This window comes from Nannospalax galili, unplaced genomic scaffold (assembly GCF_000622305.1).
Source record: "Nannospalax galili isolate Female #2095 unplaced genomic scaffold, S.galili_v1.0 scaffold225, whole genome shotgun sequence".
NCBI classification, from domain to species: domain Eukaryota; kingdom Metazoa; phylum Chordata; class Mammalia; order Rodentia; family Spalacidae; genus Nannospalax; species Nannospalax galili.
Genome location: NW_008352653.1, coordinates 459,309 through 479,358, shown reverse-complemented (window position 1 = coordinate 479,358; position 20,050 = coordinate 459,309). Strand labels below are relative to the sequence as shown.

The 20,050-nt window shown below is 39.6% G+C and overlaps 1 protein-coding gene across 2 annotated transcripts in view; it reads right to left on the bottom strand.

The window, feature by feature from the left end:
* Nucleotides 1-14,741: 14,741 nt before the first annotated feature.
* Nucleotides 14,742-20,050, bottom strand: part of Fam120c (family with sequence similarity 120C) — a 144,169-nt gene continuing 138,860 nt past the window's right edge. For both annotated transcript variants that reach the window (XM_029554362.1, XM_008849683.3), the window contains exon 16: nt 14,742-19,464. In XM_029554362.1, the coding sequence (XP_029410222.1) occupies nt 19,210-19,464 (255 nt within the window). In that variant the 3' untranslated portion in view covers nt 14,742-19,209. The remainder of the gene's footprint in view (nt 19,465-20,050) is intronic.

Genomic DNA, 20,050 nt, shown 5'->3' with positions numbered 1-20,050 from the left:
AATCTTTTCACCCCCTCTTCTGCAATGGTCTCTGAGCCCTGGGTGGGTGAACCTCAATATAGGAATCTTGTCCAAGGACCCACACTCTGCAGACTCTTATTCTCTGTGTTTTGGCCATTTGTGGCCTTTTGTGTTCCTGACCCTCTGTTGCATGACGGAGCTTCATTGATGAGAACTGAAAGATGCATTAGTGTTCTCTTCATCCCTTGGTCTATGTTCCATGAGTCTTAGGTGTAGGAATATTGCTTCTTTAGTCATTTCCTGGTCACCATAATTAGCCTCCTCACACTGGAAGTAGGAGAATTAGAAATTCAAGCTCATCCTTGTCTATAAGGCTTGTCTACAAACCTGAGGTTCATGAGCAACCACTAAAGATAGAAAGAAGCAATGTAGGTAGGATGCTCTCTTCAGAGAGAATACAGTCCTGCCAATATTTTGATTTTAAATCTCTAGCCTGAAGAATGAGACAATACATTTTAGTTGTATTAAAAATCTCCATGTGAGGGCTGGAGAGATGGCTCAGTGGTTAAGAGCTTGGCTGCTCTTACAGAGGACCCAGGTTTGATTCTTAGCACCCACACGGCGGCTAACAGTTATCCATAACTCCAGTTCCAGGGGAATCTGATGCCCTCTTTTAACCTCTGAGGGCATTGCATGACATGGGTGCATTTACATAATGCAGGCAATACACTCATACACATAAAATTAATAAATTAAAAAATTGCTTTATTGAATTTTGTGTATTTTACACAGAGCATCTCACTCTTAATCATCTTTATAACCCCATCCCCACTGGCACCCTCACATAGCCCCCCCATTGGAATTCATACATTCTCTCATTTGTGTTAAGGCCTATTGTGTCAAGTTAGTGTCCCCAGATGTTCCTCAGTGCAAGTTCATCCACTGAAATCTAGTCAGCTTATCTAGAGTTCCTTGCTCTAGGAAGATCAGCTCTTCCTCACCTAGCAGTAATCAGTTGCCAATATTTCTTCAGCTAAGATTGGGGTCTACTGTCCGTTTCCCCATCCCCAGTTCTATGCTTGGTTTTTGTCTGTTTGAGTTTGCATGGGACTTGTATACACTGACACCATCGCTGTAGGTGTCAGTGGCTTGTAGGACTCTACCAGTGCTGTAGGTGTCACTGTAGGTTCATATGTGCAGGGTCCCAGTGGCTTGTAGGACTCTATTTCCATATGGTCATGTACCTCCTCCCTGTCTCTTACAATCTTTCCACCCCCTCTTCTGCAATGGTCCCTGAGCCCTGGGTGGGTGAAGTTTTATATAGGAGTCCTGTCCAAGGACTAGCATTCTGCAGACTCAATCTCTAAACTTTGGCAATTTGTGACCTTTTATGTTCCTGGTCCTCTGTTGCATGAGGGAGCTTTATTAATGAGAGTTGAGAGATTCATTAGTGACTTCTTTACCCCTGTTCTATGTTCTGTGAGCCTTAGGTGTAGAGGTTGCATTGTAGATGTGTCACTTAGGCCTGGGCACTTCATAGACAACGCCTGTGTGTGATCAGTTGATCAGTTGTGGTATGTGGTAATAGTCCCCGTTTGGTGCAAAAGAAGCTTCTTTGATGAGTGGTAACTGCGGTATTTGTCTATAAATACAAGAGTACATATTTTGCACATAGTAAGAAATTACATTAGTCTAGGAATGTGACAGTCTTGGAGTTTTCTCTAAGATCTATGACCTCTCCAGCCATGTGTATTTGGTTACGTTTACAGTACCACACTTGAGTTTCCTCCCATTGAGTGGGCTTTTAGTGCAATTAGGTAGCTATTGATTGCCCCCAAGATAAAAGTGCCACTTCTTCATGTTGGGGGTGAAGGGATAGGTCAGCATTACAATGTGTGGGCTTAACATGCTTGAGATCCTGGATTTCATCCCTGAATGCTAACCAATCCAAAAAAAAAAAAATCTCCAAATGTGATTCTGAGTGTTGAGAATTGCCAGTGTTGAGAATTGCTGGACTAAATAATAATTATAATCATCCTGTACTCATTCAATATTTAATAGTGTGGAAAAACATACTGACTGAAATAATTTAGAAAACGAAGTCCTAGCCAGGCATGGTGGCACATGTCTGTAATCCCAGCACTCAGGAGGTAGAGGCAGGTGAATCTCTGTGAGTTACAGGCCAGCCTGTAACATAGGGAGTTCCAGGTCAGCCATGGTTACACAGTGATACTATCTCAAAAAAATTTTTAAGTAGAAAAAGAAGTCTTGCTATTAAGACACTAGCTATCCTTTTGGGGGAGGGGAAACTCCAAACAGTTATATTTCTGTATAATATTTGTGTTGGACTTTCATTTCTATGAGAAAATAGTTGACACAAACAACTTAAAAGAAGGAAAGATTTATTTTAGCTCATGGTTTCATAGGTTTCAGTAAATAGTTATCTGGCTCTACTGCTTTTAGGTCTGTGGTAAAGTTGAACATCATTGTGGGGAGCATATGGTATAGAACAGAGTTGCTTACCTCCATCTCCTGAGTGTTGGGATTATAGGCATGGACTCACTCTACCAACTGAGTCACATCCTCAGTCCAGACATTTCTTGCCCTGTAGACTTATCACTGCATATGTGGTATACTTTCTGGGTGTCTGAATTGCTTTCTGTTTTGTTTTGTCTTGTTTTGTTTTTGAGACAGGGTCTTGCTATGTGGTTCAGGTTGGTTTTGAGCTGGTGATCCTCCTGCCTCATGTGCGCCAATGCCTAGTTTGAATTCCTATCATTTTATCCACTCATTGGATTAGGCTTATTCTGATATGGTATGGCCTCATTTTAATATGATAATATCTGTAAAGACACTGTTTTACAATAATGTCACAACATAAATCCCATGAAATTTGTGGATACAGTATTCAACCCAGTGCAGAGCATCATTTGCTTGTTTTTTGAGACAGGGTCTCCCTATACCCCAGCTGATCTGGAACTTTCTATGTAGACCAGGCTGGCCTCGATCTCACAGAAATCTGCATGTCTCAGACTCCCAAGTGCTGGGATTAAAGTTGTGCGTCACCACACCTGGCTCATATTTTCTTTGAGACAGGGTTTCACATTCTAGCTCAGGATGTTTTAGAAACCAGTATGTATCCCAGTCTGGCCTTGAACTCATGTTGCTCCTCCTGACTCAGCCTCCCAAGTGCTGGGATTGCAGACATGAGAGTATCCTATTTTTAAATTCTCCTTTACCATGTCTGGAGTAGAGGCCCAGGTCTTTAATTATCAAAAGCTTCACTGAGTCTGGAAGTGTGGCTTCAGTGGTAGAGTGGATACACATGACCCTGGGTTCTATCTCCAGCTCCACAAAAAATTACAGCAATTCAAAGCTTTACTGACTTGGCAAATCATACCAATATTTACCTGGAAAAGTACATATGGGAAAATAGCTAACATTTCTGAAAAGTGAGTGATAGAAAACTAGTTCTGTTCATGTTGGGTGAGATGACTCAGTGAGTAAAGGCTCTTGCCGCCAAGCCTGAGGACCTGAATTTGATTCCAGGAATCCACATGGTAAAAGGAGAAAATCAACTCCCACAAGTTTACACACACACACACACACACACACACACACACACACAAATAAGTAAATGCAAAAAAAAAAATTTAAAGGAAAACTTGTGCTGGGTATGGTGGTACACGGCTTTAGTCCCAGCACTTGGGAGGCAGAGGCAGGCGGATCTCTGTGAGTTCGAGGCCAGCCTGGTCTACATAGTGAGTTCCAGGCCAGCTGGGGCTACAGGGAGACCCTGTCTCAAAAAAAGGAAAACTTGTTATGTCATATATTAAGAATACTATGGTTAAAATTATTAAAGCAATTTAATATAAGAAATAGCTAGATTAATGGAATAAGTAGGTTCCATAAGAAAAACATAATTCCAAAAGGCAACTTGATCTGTGATAAAGGAAGCAGTTGAGATCAGTAAGGAAAAGATGGCTTACTCCACTAATAGCATTTCCATAACTGGTTGGTGGAGTAAGCATATTTTTCTCAAGGCTTAGATTTAATAGATTTCTAAATGGAACAGATTTGGGAATAGGAAAAAACTCCAAATACAATAATTCCAAAAGAAAATAATAATGTATTGCTTTGTACTCTAGGAACAGAGAAGGCCTTTTCATAGCAGAAACCCAAATCTAGATAACATAAGGGAAAATATTAATGAAGTTGACCAGATAAAAGTTAAAGCTCTATGAGACAAAAATGTCATAAAACAAATTCAAAAGAGCAACACAACTGGGAACATGTATTTGCAACATATATGACAAAGGGCTTTAATTTACAAAGTTCTTAGAAAAACTGGTATGCAAAACATGAAATCCAATAGTAAATGAGTGAAGGAGTAAGCGAACAGTTTAGAGAAAGACAAATACATTATCACCAGAGACTTGAAATGATATTGAGACTCATTCACGATTAAAGAAATAGAAACAAAACAGTAAAGTATTATGTTTGCATATCAGATTGGGAAGTTTTCTTTTTATTTATTATTTTTTAAAAATCTTTCTGAGACAGGGTCTCGCTATAGCCCCAGCTGGCCTGGAACTCACTATGTAGACCAGGCTGGCCTTGAACTCACAGAGATCCGCCTGCCTCTGCCTCCCAAGTGCTGGGATTAAAGGCGTGCGCCACCACACCTAGCTCAGATTGGGAAGTTTTAAATTCTGATTATATGTAATGCTAGTGAGGGTATAAGGAAACATATGTCCATAAACTGCTGGTAGTACACTGTGAGTATAATATTTTGAGGGTACAATTTGGCAATATATTTTAAAAAAAAACATGTACATGTCCTCAACTGAATGTTGTAGGTTTCTGTAGTACTTTCTTAGCAATCATTCCCCACTTTTCCCTTCCTAACTATTGCTATGTAGTGTCAAAAATGATGAAATAGTTTGCATTTGCTCTGCTATGGCTTGAATGTGACCCTGAAAAGTTGATGCATTGAAACCTTAATTCCTCAATGGGGCAGTGTTAGGAGGTAGAGCTATGTAGAAGGCATTTGGGTAATGAGTGTGGAATGCTCATGAATGGATTAATGCCTTTTGCACAGGACTGAGTTAATTCTCCTAGTAGTATGTGAGTTCTCTTGAAGGACCCGATTAATTATTGAAAAGGTGGGTTGTTATAAAGTGAGATCATCCCTCATATTTTGCCTTTCTGCTTTCTGCCATGATGAACCAGAACAAGAACCCTTGCTGGACTACTCAGATTCCAAAATTAGTAAGCCAAAATTCCTTTTGGTGCTGAAGATAGAACCCAGGGCTGCTCCACCATGCAGCTACATCCCACACCCTAAACCTCTATTCTTTTTTTTTTTTTTTTTTTTTTTTTTTTTTTTTTTGGTCTTTTTGAGACAGAGTCCTGGAACTCATCAGGCTGGCCTTGAACTCACAGAGATCCACCTGCCTCTGCCTCCCAAGTGCCGGGATTAAAGGTATGCACTACCACGCCTGGTTTAAATCTCTTTAAACCTCTATTCTTTACAAATCACAAGTCTCAAGTATTTTGTTATAGCCCCTCCCCCAAAAAAAGACTAAAAAATTCTGGTAGAGAAATATTTCTTGGCTCAGGGTTAAGAGAACTGACTGTCTTGCAGAGGACCTAGGTTCAATTCCCAGCACCCACATGGTGGTTGACACTGTCTGTTCCAGGGGATCTGACACCCTCTTTTGACCTCTGTGGTCACAACATGAGTGCACTTACATACATGCAGGCAATACACTCATACATATAAAAAATAGTAAGTAAAATATTTTTTAAAGTAAGGAAATGAATTCAGAGAGACAGTACAGATGACTAGATATGCTGAAGGATCCTCCAACTGCAGAATAAATTGTACATGAAAATAATTTTATTGTATTGCTAAGAAAGTTAGCAATTGCTGTATAATAAACCACCCCCAAACTCAATGGCTTTAAACCTCAACCATTTATCATTGCTCATGAGTCTATGCTACATTATCTCTGCTGACCTGGGCTAGGCTTGGCTGATGATGGCTGGACTCAGTATCTGTGCAGTCTATTGGTGGGTCGGTTGTAGGATGATAGGTCTAGGGGTGGTCATGTTTGAGATGTCTAGATAGCTAGATGGCTGGGCCTCTCATACTCCAGTAGCCTCGTTTATATGATAGTTCCTGGGTCTAAGAGAGTGATGAGAAATATGCAAGGAATGTTGAGGTCCAGAACTGGACTTCTACAACAATCTATTGATTAAAGCAAAATACAAGATTAGTCCAGATTCAAAGGAAAGAGAATTAGACATTTATATAGTTATCTACCTATTTACCTGCCTATCTATTGATCTGAGACATGGTCTTGCTTTGTAGCCCGAGCTGGCCTGGAACTTGCTATGCAATCCAGACTGGCCTCAAACTCATGATCCTCTAGCTTCTGCATCCTGAACACTAGGATTACAAGTACGTATCACCATGCCCAGCTTAGATGTTAACTCCCAGTGGGAAGAGCTACAAAGAGTGTACACCAAAGGAAATATGAATATTATATCTATCTTTGTAACCCTATACTAGCTTTACCATTAGGGAAAGGAATCTCTAAAGTTCAAACAACAAAAGAAATAAGCAAAGAAAAGCATTGAAAACAACAGTGACAAACCCCAGTGAACAGCTTGAAGATAGCAGGGCACTTAAGGACATTTCTGAAACTGGAACAGCAGTATTTCTTTGGAAAATGAAGGTGTTTTTATTAATTGATATGAGGAAGAGCTGATGATTATGAAGAAAAACATAGAAGTATCTGCCTCAAAATTCAATAGTTCAACATTTCTCTTAGAAAATCCTAGAAATATGAAAAGTCTTGGTCTTATTGGTCCTGATACCAGTATTCACATGGGGTAATATGTAGGCGTTTTGCCTTGGACTAAAAACCAAGTATATCATCCATGTCTTCTTTTTAAACAATATTTTATTATTTTTATTATTTTATGTGTATGAATGTATTGTCTGTATGTAAGTGCACCATGTCATGCAACACTAGTCAGATCCCCTGGAACTAGAGTTATGGACAACTTTTAGTCACCATGTGGGTACTGGGAATCAAACTCAGGTCCTCTGCAAGAGCAGCCAGTGCTCTTAATCCCTGGGCCATCTCTTCAGCTCCCCCTCCATGTCTCCTTAATGTATTAAAAGTGTTTTCAGATCCACTCATTTGTGGATATCCACTTGTGTTATTCTCAAAACTACCTGTAAAGGAGGTAAGGCAGACATTATTATTCCCATTTGATGTTATATTTGGAACAAAATTATTATTACCTTATAAAGATGAATATTTGAATGTCATACATCCAAGCAGGAGACATCTTTTAAAAGCATCATTACAATATTAATGACAATAACTCATATTTCTACTGGACAGGAAAGTGGGTAAATGATGGCATGGTCATATAGTAGAATTACTATACAGAAGTAATAATTAACTAATTACAGCCACATGTGAGAACATGTCTGAGTCTTAGAGAAATCAGGTCAAGTTTTAGGAGGAAGTTACAAAAAATACATAAAATATACTTATAAAATTGAAAAGAAAATGTTATTCATGCATAACAACTACATATGTCATAATACTATTTAAAAAGAAAACAAGGTATAAGATGGTCATAGTAGCATAGGTTTGTAATCCTAGCACTCAGAATTACAGAAAGAGGTAGCAAAATCATAAGTTTCAGGCCAGCCTGGCTACAGACCCACTTTCAAAACAATCAATCAATCAATCAATCAATCAGTCAGTCAGTCAGTCAGTCAGTCAGTCAGTCAGTCAGTCAGTCAATCAATCAATCAATCAATCAAACAAACCAACAATAAAACCTAAAAAGAAAATAGAGGAATAAAAATAAAATTCAAGGCCAGACCTGGTGGCTCATGTCTGCAATCCCAGCAATTGCCAGGCTGAGGGTGAAGGAATCCTCCAGGTTTGAGGCCAGCCTGAGCTACAGTGAGTTCCATGGGCTACAGAATGAGATCCTGTCACAAAAAACTATGTATGGGGGCTTGAGAGATGGCTCAGTGGCTAAGACCACTGGCTGCTCTTGGAGAGGACCTGGGTTTGATTCTCAGCACCCACATGGTGGCTAACAACCGTCAGTAACTGAAGTTCCAGGGGATTTGAGGCACTCTTTTGACCCCTATGGGCATTGCATTACATGGGTGCACTTATATCTATGCAGGCAATACACTCATATACATTAAGAACAAAATTATCTATCATCTATCTATCTATCTATCTATCTATCTATCTATCTATCTATCTATCTATCTATCTATCATCATCATCATCTATCATCATTATCTATCTATCTATCTATCTATCTATCTATCTATCTATCTATCTATCTATCTATCCATCCATCCATCCATTCATCTATCATCTGTCATCTGTCATCTATCTAGTCAACCAATCAAGCAGAAAGAAGTGAAGTGTCCACGAAGTCAGAGTTTCAGGAAATGGGTTGTGATTCAGCTAAATGAGTCCTGTCTGGAAACTCTGGATTTACTGACTGGAGCACTTTGGTTACTGTTTACACATTCAAATGAGGAGGGCTGATGCTACATTATAGGGACAGAAGGATTCTTGGAGTATAAGCAAGTCTTCCATTTACTACCATCTCTTACAAAACAACACACTGACTAACATTAATTGCGGTTGTTATACGTCTGGCACCACCAAAATGTATTGGTCAAAGTAGGTAGGTACTGACCAATTGCACAGACTCTTTTTTGTGTAGCAATTTCCTCTGAGATAAAACCTTTTATCTTGGAGAAAAAAAATGTTTATAACAGGATGTCTAAAGGGAAACACAACAGCAAGATGCTCTAAGAGAAGGTAAAATAATAAGATGTTTCGAAAGGAAGTGAAACATTCCATCCTGAGGGAAACTAAAAGCTCAGGAAGCAAACGCAGATGTGCTGAGAGACACCCTCAGATAAGCTGAATGCCAGAAGAGGCTCAGATCAGTTAAGCTGTCTGGGAGAAGCAGAGACCAGCAGAGCTGCCTAGAAGAGGCACCCTCCAACTTGTTGAGCTGCCTCCAAGTTGTGCAGTACACTCCAGGTTTCCAGCTTTCATGAGTAGTAACATATGCTGAGTGGGCTTTTGGTGATACAACTGTCTTTGAGTCATTTCTGCACCTATAAGTGACCTCTTACCAATATTCCTGTAAGTAACCCCAATAAAACTCATTGGTTCACCAAGCCCAACTTCAGTGGTATCCTTACTTTGGTCTCCTGTTGGTTCCCTATCTGTGATGAATAGACATTTGTTCATGTCTCCCCAGGACAAGTGTCATACAACACCATCCTAGACCAGGAATGAATGACTCACTATTCCATTCTGAACTTCAGGTACAAGGAGTTAAGTTAGATAATGGCAACAAACCCAAAGGTGATGATCAAGCCTACCCAGAGTTGGGTCATTTTTCCCTGAGATGTAACTCACCAAATTTACTCAGTTTCACTCTTTCCAGATATTTAGTAGAATTGTACTTTTCTACCTCTACAAAATTAGTTGCAAGCATGTAACTTGCTTTGGGTAATGAAAAGAAAGAAGTGTTACTCAAAGTTTTAAAAGCTAATGTACATTTTGGTCGTATGCCTTTCCCTAAGTCAGTGACTAGAGCACCAAGTGACAGGGCAAACACAAATGGCTTGTCAGTATGTGTTGGACATGTATCATAAGTAAGTAGTAAACTTTTGCTGGGCATGCTACCACAGGCCTGTAATTCCAGCTACTCAGAAAGCTGGAGCAGGAGGAAAAGGTAAAGGCTTACCTGGGCTATAAAGCAAGTTCAATAATAGTCAAGGCAACTTAGTGAGATCCTGTCTCAAAAATAAAAAAGGGTGTATGTGTTAATACAGCCCAGAATTTATCAGTTTTTTTTTCTGTTGGGAACCTGCTTGGCAAGTGTGGACATATGCCTTTAGTAAGTTATGGAGATCTGGGGGTTATCACAGTCAAATGTAGGCTATTCCAACCAATAAGTTCTATTTTTCTAGCATTAGAGATTATGAATTTGTAAGAATTGATCAACAAAATGAAAATGTATGCAAAGTACCTAGAATTCTCCCTTGATCTATTAAACATCTATGTTTCTGACAAAGGTTAATTATAGAAGATATATGTAGATGTCAATGTTCTGTGCTCACATTCTTTCTAATGTCTGTAATCTTGGGAGAGATATTTTCATCCTTTGTCACCTTATTGCTCAAGCCCATGGAAAATCACTATAATTAGCTTTGCTTGGGTCATATATCCCTCCATTCCCATGGTGGAGGAAGTGAGGCTACATGATAGAGAAGAGCAGGTTCCCAACAGAAAAAAAAAAACTGCTAAATTCTAAGTCTCAACACCCAAAGATCAAAGCTTGGAAAAGACAGCTATAGCTATGATGAACCTACATACAAAGTATGTTATAAGTGATAGTTTTCATTTGAGGATAAAAGATTTACAAGCTTCTTCGGGCCTCTAATGTTCCCTTTTTAGATTCAGCTATATCCTTTTTATGATCCGTACACATAAGGCAGAGTGGTTAGGGAGGCCAAGCCAGTGTCATTCAGCAGAAACAGTAAGACTGTCCTAGAGTTCTAGCTTCAGATTCTGTACTATAATGCCCTCTATTGCTCAAAACTGACACGGTGGCTTTCCCAATTAAAAAAATATTATTTTTATTTTTTGTGTATGAGTGTATTGCTTGCATGTGTATAAGTGCATCTGTCGTGCAATACCTGCAGAGGTCAGAGGAGGGTGTCAGATCTCCTGGAACTAAAGTTACAGATAGTTGTTAACTGCCATTTTGGTGCTGGGAATCAAATCCAGGTCCTCTGCAAGAGCAGTCAATGCTTTCTTAACTGCTGAGCCATCTCTCAGCCCCACAATTAAAAATTTTTTAAAAATTATTTTTACTTTATATGGATTTGTGTTTTACCTACATGTATGCATGTTCATCACATGTGTGCCTGGTGCTCATGGAATCAGAAGAGGGCATCTGCTCCCCTGAAACTGGAGTTACAGATGGTTGTTACTCACCATGTGTGTGCTGGGAATCTAACCCAGGTCCTCTACAAGAGCAGCAGCTGATACTAACTGCTAAGCCATCTTTCCAGCCCCTAAAGCCCAACAAAAAAATCTTTTTTATTTTTTAAAATTATTTTTACTGCTTGAGAATTTCATATACACATCTACCTCCCATTGCTTCCCATCCAATTGCCCCCTAGCCCCTCATCTGTTTTCCCTCCCAACTTCATGTGCTTTATTTTTATGTGTATGAGTATTTTGGCTGCATGTATGTAAGTGCACCCATATCATGCAGTGCCCAGAAGAGTGTCAGATCCTGGAAATTGGAGTTACAGATGGTTGTTAGCTGCCATGTGGGCGCTGGGAATCAAACCTGGGTCCTCTGCAAGGACAGTCAGTACTCTTAATCACTGAGCCATCTCTCCAGCCCTTGTGCTTTGTTTTTAAACTCACTGAGTACACCTAGTGCTTCCTGTAAGGGCATGGGTGGGTGTAGGACCATTTACTGGAGCATGGGAAGCTTCTCCAGGAATTCATTCCTGAAGAAAATTGACTCTCATTCTGCCAGCAGCCATTGTTGCCAATAGCTTCTCAGCTAGGGGTGGAGCTTCCTGAGCCCTTCTCCCTTCCATGCTGGGAGTTTGGCTGCTTTGATTTTGTGCAGGTCTTGTGCATGCAGTCACAGCTGCTGTGAGTTCATGTGTGAATCAATCCTGTCATGCCTGGCAAATACCATTTTACAACAGAGGTCCACTACTTGTGACTCTTAAAACAATTTCTGCCTTTTTATTTGATAACTTATAGAGTCTACGAGAATCACTGTCCTGTTATAGGGTAACTTCTTCCATCTGAATTCCTTTTATGTATATATGTGTCTATATGTCAAGAAGTATCTGTAATAGGTTTCCTCATGGCTTTTCCAAAAATCTTGTGTTAGTAATCCCTCCCCATATTCCCATTTCTACCAGACTCTCCCATGCCCCATCCCATTTAGCTCTTCTTGTTCCATTAGTCCCCTCTCCCCCTTAATATCAACTGTGTAATCCAACCCCCTTCACTTAAGATTCCCCTCCCACCACCATGGCCCTTTACTAGTTTCCTGAATTCTATGGGTACTCCAATTTAAATACACATATCTAAAGACTAAAAGCTAGCACCCACATATGAGAGAACATGTGATATTTTTCTTTCTGGGTCTGGTTTACCTCACTCAGAACGATTATTTCCAGCTCCGTTCATTTACCTGTGAACTCATTTTCTTTACAGCTGAATAATATTCCATTGTGTATATGAACTACATTTTTACTATCCATTTATTTGTTGATGAATATCTAGGCTGTCTCTATTGTTTGCTATTATGAATAGAGTAGCAATGAACATGGATGTGCAAGTATCTCTGTAGTGTGATATAGAGTCATTTGCGTATATACCCAAGAGTGGCATAGCTGGATCATATGTTAAATCTATTTTAAGCTTTGTGAGGGACATCCACATTAACTTAAATAGCGGCTGCACCAGTGTCCACTCCTAACAACAGTGCCATGCCAAAACCCCTGCAGAAGATTCTTTTTTTTTTTTCATTTTTTCTTCCTTTTTTTTTTTTTGAGAGACAGGGTATCACCATGTAGGCCTAGCTGGCATGGAACTCACTATGTAGACCAGATTGCCCTCAAACTAACAGAGATCTGCCTCCTGAGTGCTGGGATTAAAGGCATACACCACCACACCCAGCCTATTTTTAGTTATGTGTATGTGTGTGTACCTATGTGGGTATTTATAGGTGAGTGTAGGTGCTCTGGGGGGCTGGAAGGTGTTAGATCTCCTGGAGTTGGAGTTATAGGTTGTTGTGAGCCATTTGACATGGGTGCTATGAACTTAACTCCAGTCCTCTGGAAGAACAGCAAATGCTCTTAACCACCAAGCCATCTCTCCAGCCCCAAAGCCTAATTTAAAAACACCTTGGTTTACACAGCTTACAGGTCAGTTAGGGCTACAGTTTCAAAAAATAGTTTAAATGAATACCATTTTGGATGAACACTGACACTCAGTCCATCTATACCCTTGCCAGCATATCATTTGCTTCAAAAGTCTATAATCTGCTAAACAAAGAATGTGTTTAGATGTGTTTTGCCTGTTCTTCATTTATTCACCCAAAACTTAAAGGGCATGCTGTATACAGTAGGTGCCTAGGACATGGTCAAGCACAGACACTGTACTCACGTGCATTTGAGTGCTGTAGAGGCTGGCTAAGAAAAGTCTGTATAGGAATTCTTGGTTGATGGGTCAGGAAAAAAAATTTTAAATATGAGCTGAATCATGGGGGTGGGGAGAGGGAGGAGTCAAGACAGGACCAGAGACAAAAAAAGACAAGCATTCTAGACAACGACACAAGCAAATGAGAAGGGAGTATTAACAGCTTCATGGGTATGGGATGAGCTTAATTATGTCTGCAGTAGAATAGGGGAGGAAGGAGGTTAGATAAGTAGTCAGGATGTAGCCAGATAATGAAAAGAGCGATGGAAGTGTCTGTGCAGTGTATTAGAAGGACAGATTATTTTGGAAGCTAGTAAGCATGGTGGATTAAAGTATGGTTTTTAACTTTTTTACTGTGCCATAGATCCCTTTAAAAACCTGAAAATAGGGGCTGACTCAGTGGTTAAGAGCACTGTCTGTTCTTGCAGAAGACCCAGATTCGAATCCCAGTACCCACATGATGGCTAACAACCATCCATAACTCCATTACCAGGTGGTCCGATGCCTCTTCATACATGCAGGCAATACACTCATACACATCAAATAAAAATAAATAAATAATAAAAAAACCTGAAAATAGATGTAGGCCTTTTGAGCAGAAAAAGAATATTTGGTTAGACACAAAATGCTGCTTAGAGAGCTGGAGAGATTGCTCAGTGGTTAAGAGCACTGGCTGCTCTTGCAGAGGACCCAGGTTTGGTTCCCAGCACCCACATGGCACCCAACAACCATCTGTAACTCCAGTTCCAGGGTATCCAAAACCCTACAGTTCAGGTGAGACGTAATGAAGCTTGGACTAGGCCACAGGTGTGGGGACAGGAATGGTGAGACAGATGTGAGAAATACACAGTTGAATGCTACCAACAGGTTTTGTTATAAATTTGAGTTGAGAAATAAGGGAAGGGCATGAGTCTGGGATAGGGCCCCCATGGCAGTCTGTGGTTACTCATGGAGAGAAGCAGACTTCAGAATAAACAGGTTCAGTTTGGGAAATATTGAATCAAAAGTACTTTTAGCACATTCAAATAAAGTTAACCAGGGTACTGGAGAGATGCTCAGTGGTTACGAGATATTTGTAGGCAAAATACTCATATACATAAAATAAAAATAATGAATTATAGCCAGGTGTGGTGGCATACGTATTGGGCAGAGGCAGGCAGATCTTTATGAGTTCAAAGACAGCCTAGTCTACATAGCAAGTTCCAGGCCAGCTGGGGCTACAGGGAGACCCTGTCTCAAAAAGAAAAAAAAAAATCTCTTATAAAAATTTGAAAAGTTAGCCAGAAGGCTAAATATACTCTTCATTTTGATATTTCTTGCACAGAGTCCCTTGCCCTGATATTTTACACACTCCAAAATCTCTGTGTAATGCTTCTGAATTGAGACAAGAATATTCTCCATTTGCAGAAAGGGATCCAGAGACAGAAGAAGAAATCAAACTTCACACACCCAAAATTATTTCACATTTTTTAAACTAAAAGAATAGACTTTTATTAAGCACTGTAAGTTTCTTTCCATCAGCATTAACAGAACAACAGATCAAATTCCATCACAGAACAACTCCTGAGACATTCTCATTCCCTTCTGAAACATTTCCACTAAGTCCTGCAGTTTCCCCCAAGAAGCATCCACTCAAACTTACATTAATAAACTATGGAGCTTTTGTGGTGAGGTGGGCCAAAAAGGCAGGGAACTTGGAATCTGGGAGTGGCAAAGAGAAATACGTATTATCCATCCACTAAACACACTGTCAAGAGCACAGGAGAGGAGATAGTAACACAGGAAAAAAAAAACAAGGAAAGAAATTTTTACTTTTGTCAATAACATCATTTATCAGGGAGCACTAAAAATCACTGACTTTGCAGTTAAAGGTTTTTTTTTTTTCACCTAGTGTGTTAAGTCTAAAAATAGAACAAATTAAAAGGTAGGAGGGAAGTCCCTTCTGGGAATTAAATTCATCAGATCCGGCAGGGTTATGAGAAATTAATAAAATCTGAAACATTTAACTTGCTTCATTTACATGAAAATTCACTAGCCATTAGTTACTACCAACACAGACAAAAAATTCATCTATAAAAGTACAGAGGCAATGTCAAAAGCTGAAATGGGCACCCTAGCACAGGGCATGTTTTATTTTGCTTTTAACTTAGAAAAGATGATTTTATAAAAAGTGACATCAATTTCTTAGAACATCACAATATCCTCAGAAGATAATGAGCAGTAAAGGGGGAATAGGTGCACTGAGCTGTCTATCTGTAGCAGCAGACTACATCAATAAGGCAAGGGGGAAAAGAGAAAGTCAAAAAATGCTAAGCTGATGGGAGGGAGAAAAAAGGACATACAATGGAACAGTGAAAACTTACCCCCCACCCTGAACCCCAAGCATATTTAGGAAATACGCACCTGAAAGTGAAGAAGTATAATGATTAAATCTTAGTAGAATTATGCTAACTACTTTAAATTATGGTCTACTTGTACTGTCATTTCAAAGGATGGAGGGTTAGAGGCTGAATGGGTGGTGCTGTATGCCCACAGGGGCCTTCTAAGTTTCCAAAGGACTAAATCATCATAACCAAAGGACTATGCTCACATTCTTTCTATCCTATATAAGCATTTTGCAACCCCTCCCCCCATGCCTTGTCTGGCTAGTTTTCTCAGTGTTCAAAAAAATTGGGGTGACTTGGCCAACAGTGTCAGAAAATCAAGATGGAAACAAACAAATGCCCCAACCCCCAAAATGTTCCTAGCAAGTAAGTACCACTCCTAGAGCTTCAGCCTACCTGAAGTCCTACCCCAAAAATAAAAATGATGCAAATGAGCAGAAGTTTGTGGGGCCTGGTCACTGGGAAAGTTAAGATTTACAGGCTGACCCAAAGACACATCGACACTGGTAGAAAAAAACTGCAAGTTCTTGGGGCTCGATCAGTGGCTGTACACAATCAGAGTTTTTGTTTTGTTTACCTGGTTTTTATTTTTTTTACTGTTACCTTATAAGGTAAAGCAGTCATTTCTGGGAATTTCAACATGACTTTGTTCAAGAGCAGACAATCAGAATCAGAAGTGGAACCTCAAGTGGCACAGTAAAGGTCCCCAATTTGTCTCCCAATTATAAAAGGTTCATTTCTTAATAATTAACTGTAGTTTTTAAATTGTGTATTTTGGGAGGTACACTGAAATCTAGGAACATAACCATTTATAGTTCTCTTTTAACTTCCCAAGCCCAAAATACTGAATTAAAACAAAATTCAAGGTTAAAAGTGAGCCACTTGATTCAACCTGGGCCAGGCTAGGGAAAGTAGAAGTTTGTGAAAGGGGGAAAAATATAAAATCTTTTGGCAAATGGGAATATTTTCTGTCAAAGCAGCAGTTTTAATCTCTCATAGTGAATGGCTACAAAATAAACCTTAACCTTGTGAGAATGATGTGAGAATTAACAATACTGTCATCTGTGTCAGAGAGATTCACGATGCACAGAAACGGCAACTGAAGACACCCTACCATTTAACTCCAAGTATGTCCTGTTAGATATATGACCATATACCTAAGCATTCACTCCCTCCGTGACTTTGGTTACTTTCGGAGCTCCGAAGGATTCATCCCTCTGTGGCTCAGAAAGACAATTCTAAGCCATCTAAATTTATGATGAATTCTCTCTCTTACTATATATAAAAGTCCTTCAAGGTTTTGTGAAAGGGTGAAAAGGTCCAAGAGAACAAGGGGGACCAAATCAGGGATCTCATTTCAAAAAGGATGTTTTTGTATATTTTTTTCCTGCTTATATATGGCTAGGTATACACTCTTGTCATCTTTATTAGGTTTATGTAAGAACTATCTGGGCAAGGGGCAAGGCATACCAGGGCTCCTGCCCCCTGAAAATTGTGAGTTCTCTTAAATGGGGCCAGACTACAATTAAACAGCCCAAGACATTTTAATTTCTTGAGATGGAGTGAGCAGATAGCAAACAGCCTTCTACTTAACTGGAAAAAATCACCAAGGATCTGATGTGAGTTAAGTTGCATAAGTTTTTGCTTTTGTTTTCTGTTTTTGTTTTTTGTTGTTGTTTTTCAAAAAGAGAGAACCCTGCTATGAGTCTAGTCAGTTATATTCTTGTAGAAATCATATTTCTTGGGCAAGAATATCAAAGTCCAAAAAGGAGATGTGTGAGGCCAGAAGCCTCGATTCCTGAATAAAGATACACTACTAATTAATTACAAGCCTAGTTTCCATCCCTTGATTTTGGATGCCCAAAAGGAGGGAAACTGGAAATCAAGGTTGTCTCAAGATTATCTCCAGCAAGAAGGAACAGCCTCTCTATCCTGGGCAGATCTTGGCCCCATAGGGGCTGAAAATCTTTGTAGAATACCTCTCAGAGCCCAGGCCAGAATCCTCTGACATCTTGCTTACAAAGCAAATGAAAAGATCCGGTAGTCAAAATGTCAATGAATAAATGAAACAATCTAAGCATGTAAAATCAAACTGTCATATTTCCTCACATTTCCGTACCCCATCTTTCCAATGCTAATCTTCCCTCCTTCATGGATTAAATGCTAATCAGTTCTTGCTGGAAGCCAATTTGATCCTGGAGTTCTTCAAGACATTTCTTACAGACTGGCTAAAAACCCTTTCAAATGGTAATCACCTCCTATCCCTTTTCTATCTCCAAACCTTCATAAAGAATTGCCCATCTCTTCCCAATCCCATTCCAACCTCCTGTTTTCACCATATGGGATGTGAGGGCTCTGTTCAGGGTGAAGTATTTGTTGTTCTGAACAGGCAATCTTTGGAAAGTACTTTGTGTCTGATTTAGAGTAGCCCATCTTATAATTGGGATGGGCTGTGACTTAGTAAGGATTTCAGATTTAAAGTGTGGTCTTTAGAAACCCACCACTCCATAGTAGTGGAAGCATTTCTGGGAAGTTCAGTAAATCTTCTGGGACATTACCATGTATGTATGTGTATACATATATGTACACACACATTTCTCTATATAAAATATGTATAGATAAATAGATCTGTCTCTTATATAAAGGGTATGTGTATGCATATCGATACACACGTTCATATATACACCCACACGCACACCTATACACACATACACACATATAGAGTCTTTTGAGTCCCTTTTGTACTCAGTTTCTTACATTGATTTCCACCCTTTCCGAGTGTGGGCAGCAGAGAATGGGTGAACTGCACCGTATCTTCTATTTTATAAACAATGCACTGGTTGAGAGGCAGGAAAAATCTGCCCAGTACTTTTCTGACTCACTTGAATCTCCCAGTACAAAGGCCATTGTACTTTTCTAAAGTGTATAAAATAAAAAATAAAATAACTCAGAACCAACACTGTCCACTTCCCTGAAAACATCTACGTATCTAGTTGTTAGGCCAGAGCTAGAGGTGGTATACAAAATCCTGGGGTAGGTGAGTTAGGGGAAAGAGTAAAGAAGAATAGATACTGATTAGGTATCAAGAGTCCATCACTTCAAAGAGAAAAAAATCAGGAAGCCATAGGCAGCTGACCTCTCAACACCATATTTATCATGAAAGTTTATAAATGAATATCACGTTAAATACTCCAAAAACCAAAGCTGGAACTTTTCCATAGGACTTTATGTGCCAACATCTGCTTTCTGACAGTTACTGCCTTACTAGATTTCATGGGGAGACAAAGAGAATACTGGTGCTATATATTGGAGAATCAGAGTTTTGTCTTGTTGCTAATCATCTTTAAACAGAAATCCCCCTATTTCTAATCTGGATCCAGAAAAGATAGGGAAGAAAATATGGATACAGTAGATTAGGAAGTCCCCTTAAAATCCTGGATAAATCTAGGGTAAACATTTATATCCTCCTCTAACTTGGGCCTAGAATCAGAAAAGTATAGTTTTCCCCTCTTACTGACAGGTGACGCCACCTTCGTTTGTCATTCTTCTTTCTGTTGGGCCACGGTTTCTAGCTTTTGCTCTTGTACATGGTTCTTCTCTCCATTCTTCATGGGGAGGCAGTGGTTATCATTGTTACACACGTTACTGTCTCTGGATAAGGCACACTGTGATGGAGCTGGAAGATGATGATCATTCTTCTCTTCCTTAATCAATGTGCCATTGTTTCCATTTACTTGTGAGCGGGACCGACCTTGATGAAGCTCCAAGGGTTTAGAAATTCCATCCGAAGAGCCCTGTCAAAAACAAGAGCTACTCAGTGAAAATAGTAATCCAAATCTGGCTGGCCTTTCCCAAACATATGTATAAAGTGGACTGAGGAAGTTGCTTCAGTTCTTCAGAAATACTAGAAAGTCTAAAGACAGTATATTCTGATATTGTCCCGAGAGCTAAAATCCAACAGCAACAATAACACAATAATGACACAACTACTATTCACAAAGCTTTATAATAAGGCCTGGAGTGGTGCTACATGCCTTTAATCCCAACACTTGAGAGGCAGAGGCAGGCAGATTTCTTTGAGTTTGTGGCCAGTCTGGTCTACATAACAAGTTCCAGGCCAGCCACAGCTATACAGTGAGATCCTGTCTCCAAAAAAAAAGCTTTACAACTATTTTTCTAATATTTATAGTGACCCAAATGGTAGATATTATGATGTCCCATTTACTGATGGGGAAGCTGAGGCATAGGAAGACTAAAATAACTTGCTTAAGATGGAAAGTAGTGGCGTCAGGAATGTATTTTAGGTGGGTCAACCCCTATTTGCTCAACTGCCTTGTAAGACTGACCAATACTGCCAATCAGAAGAGCAAATATAAGGAA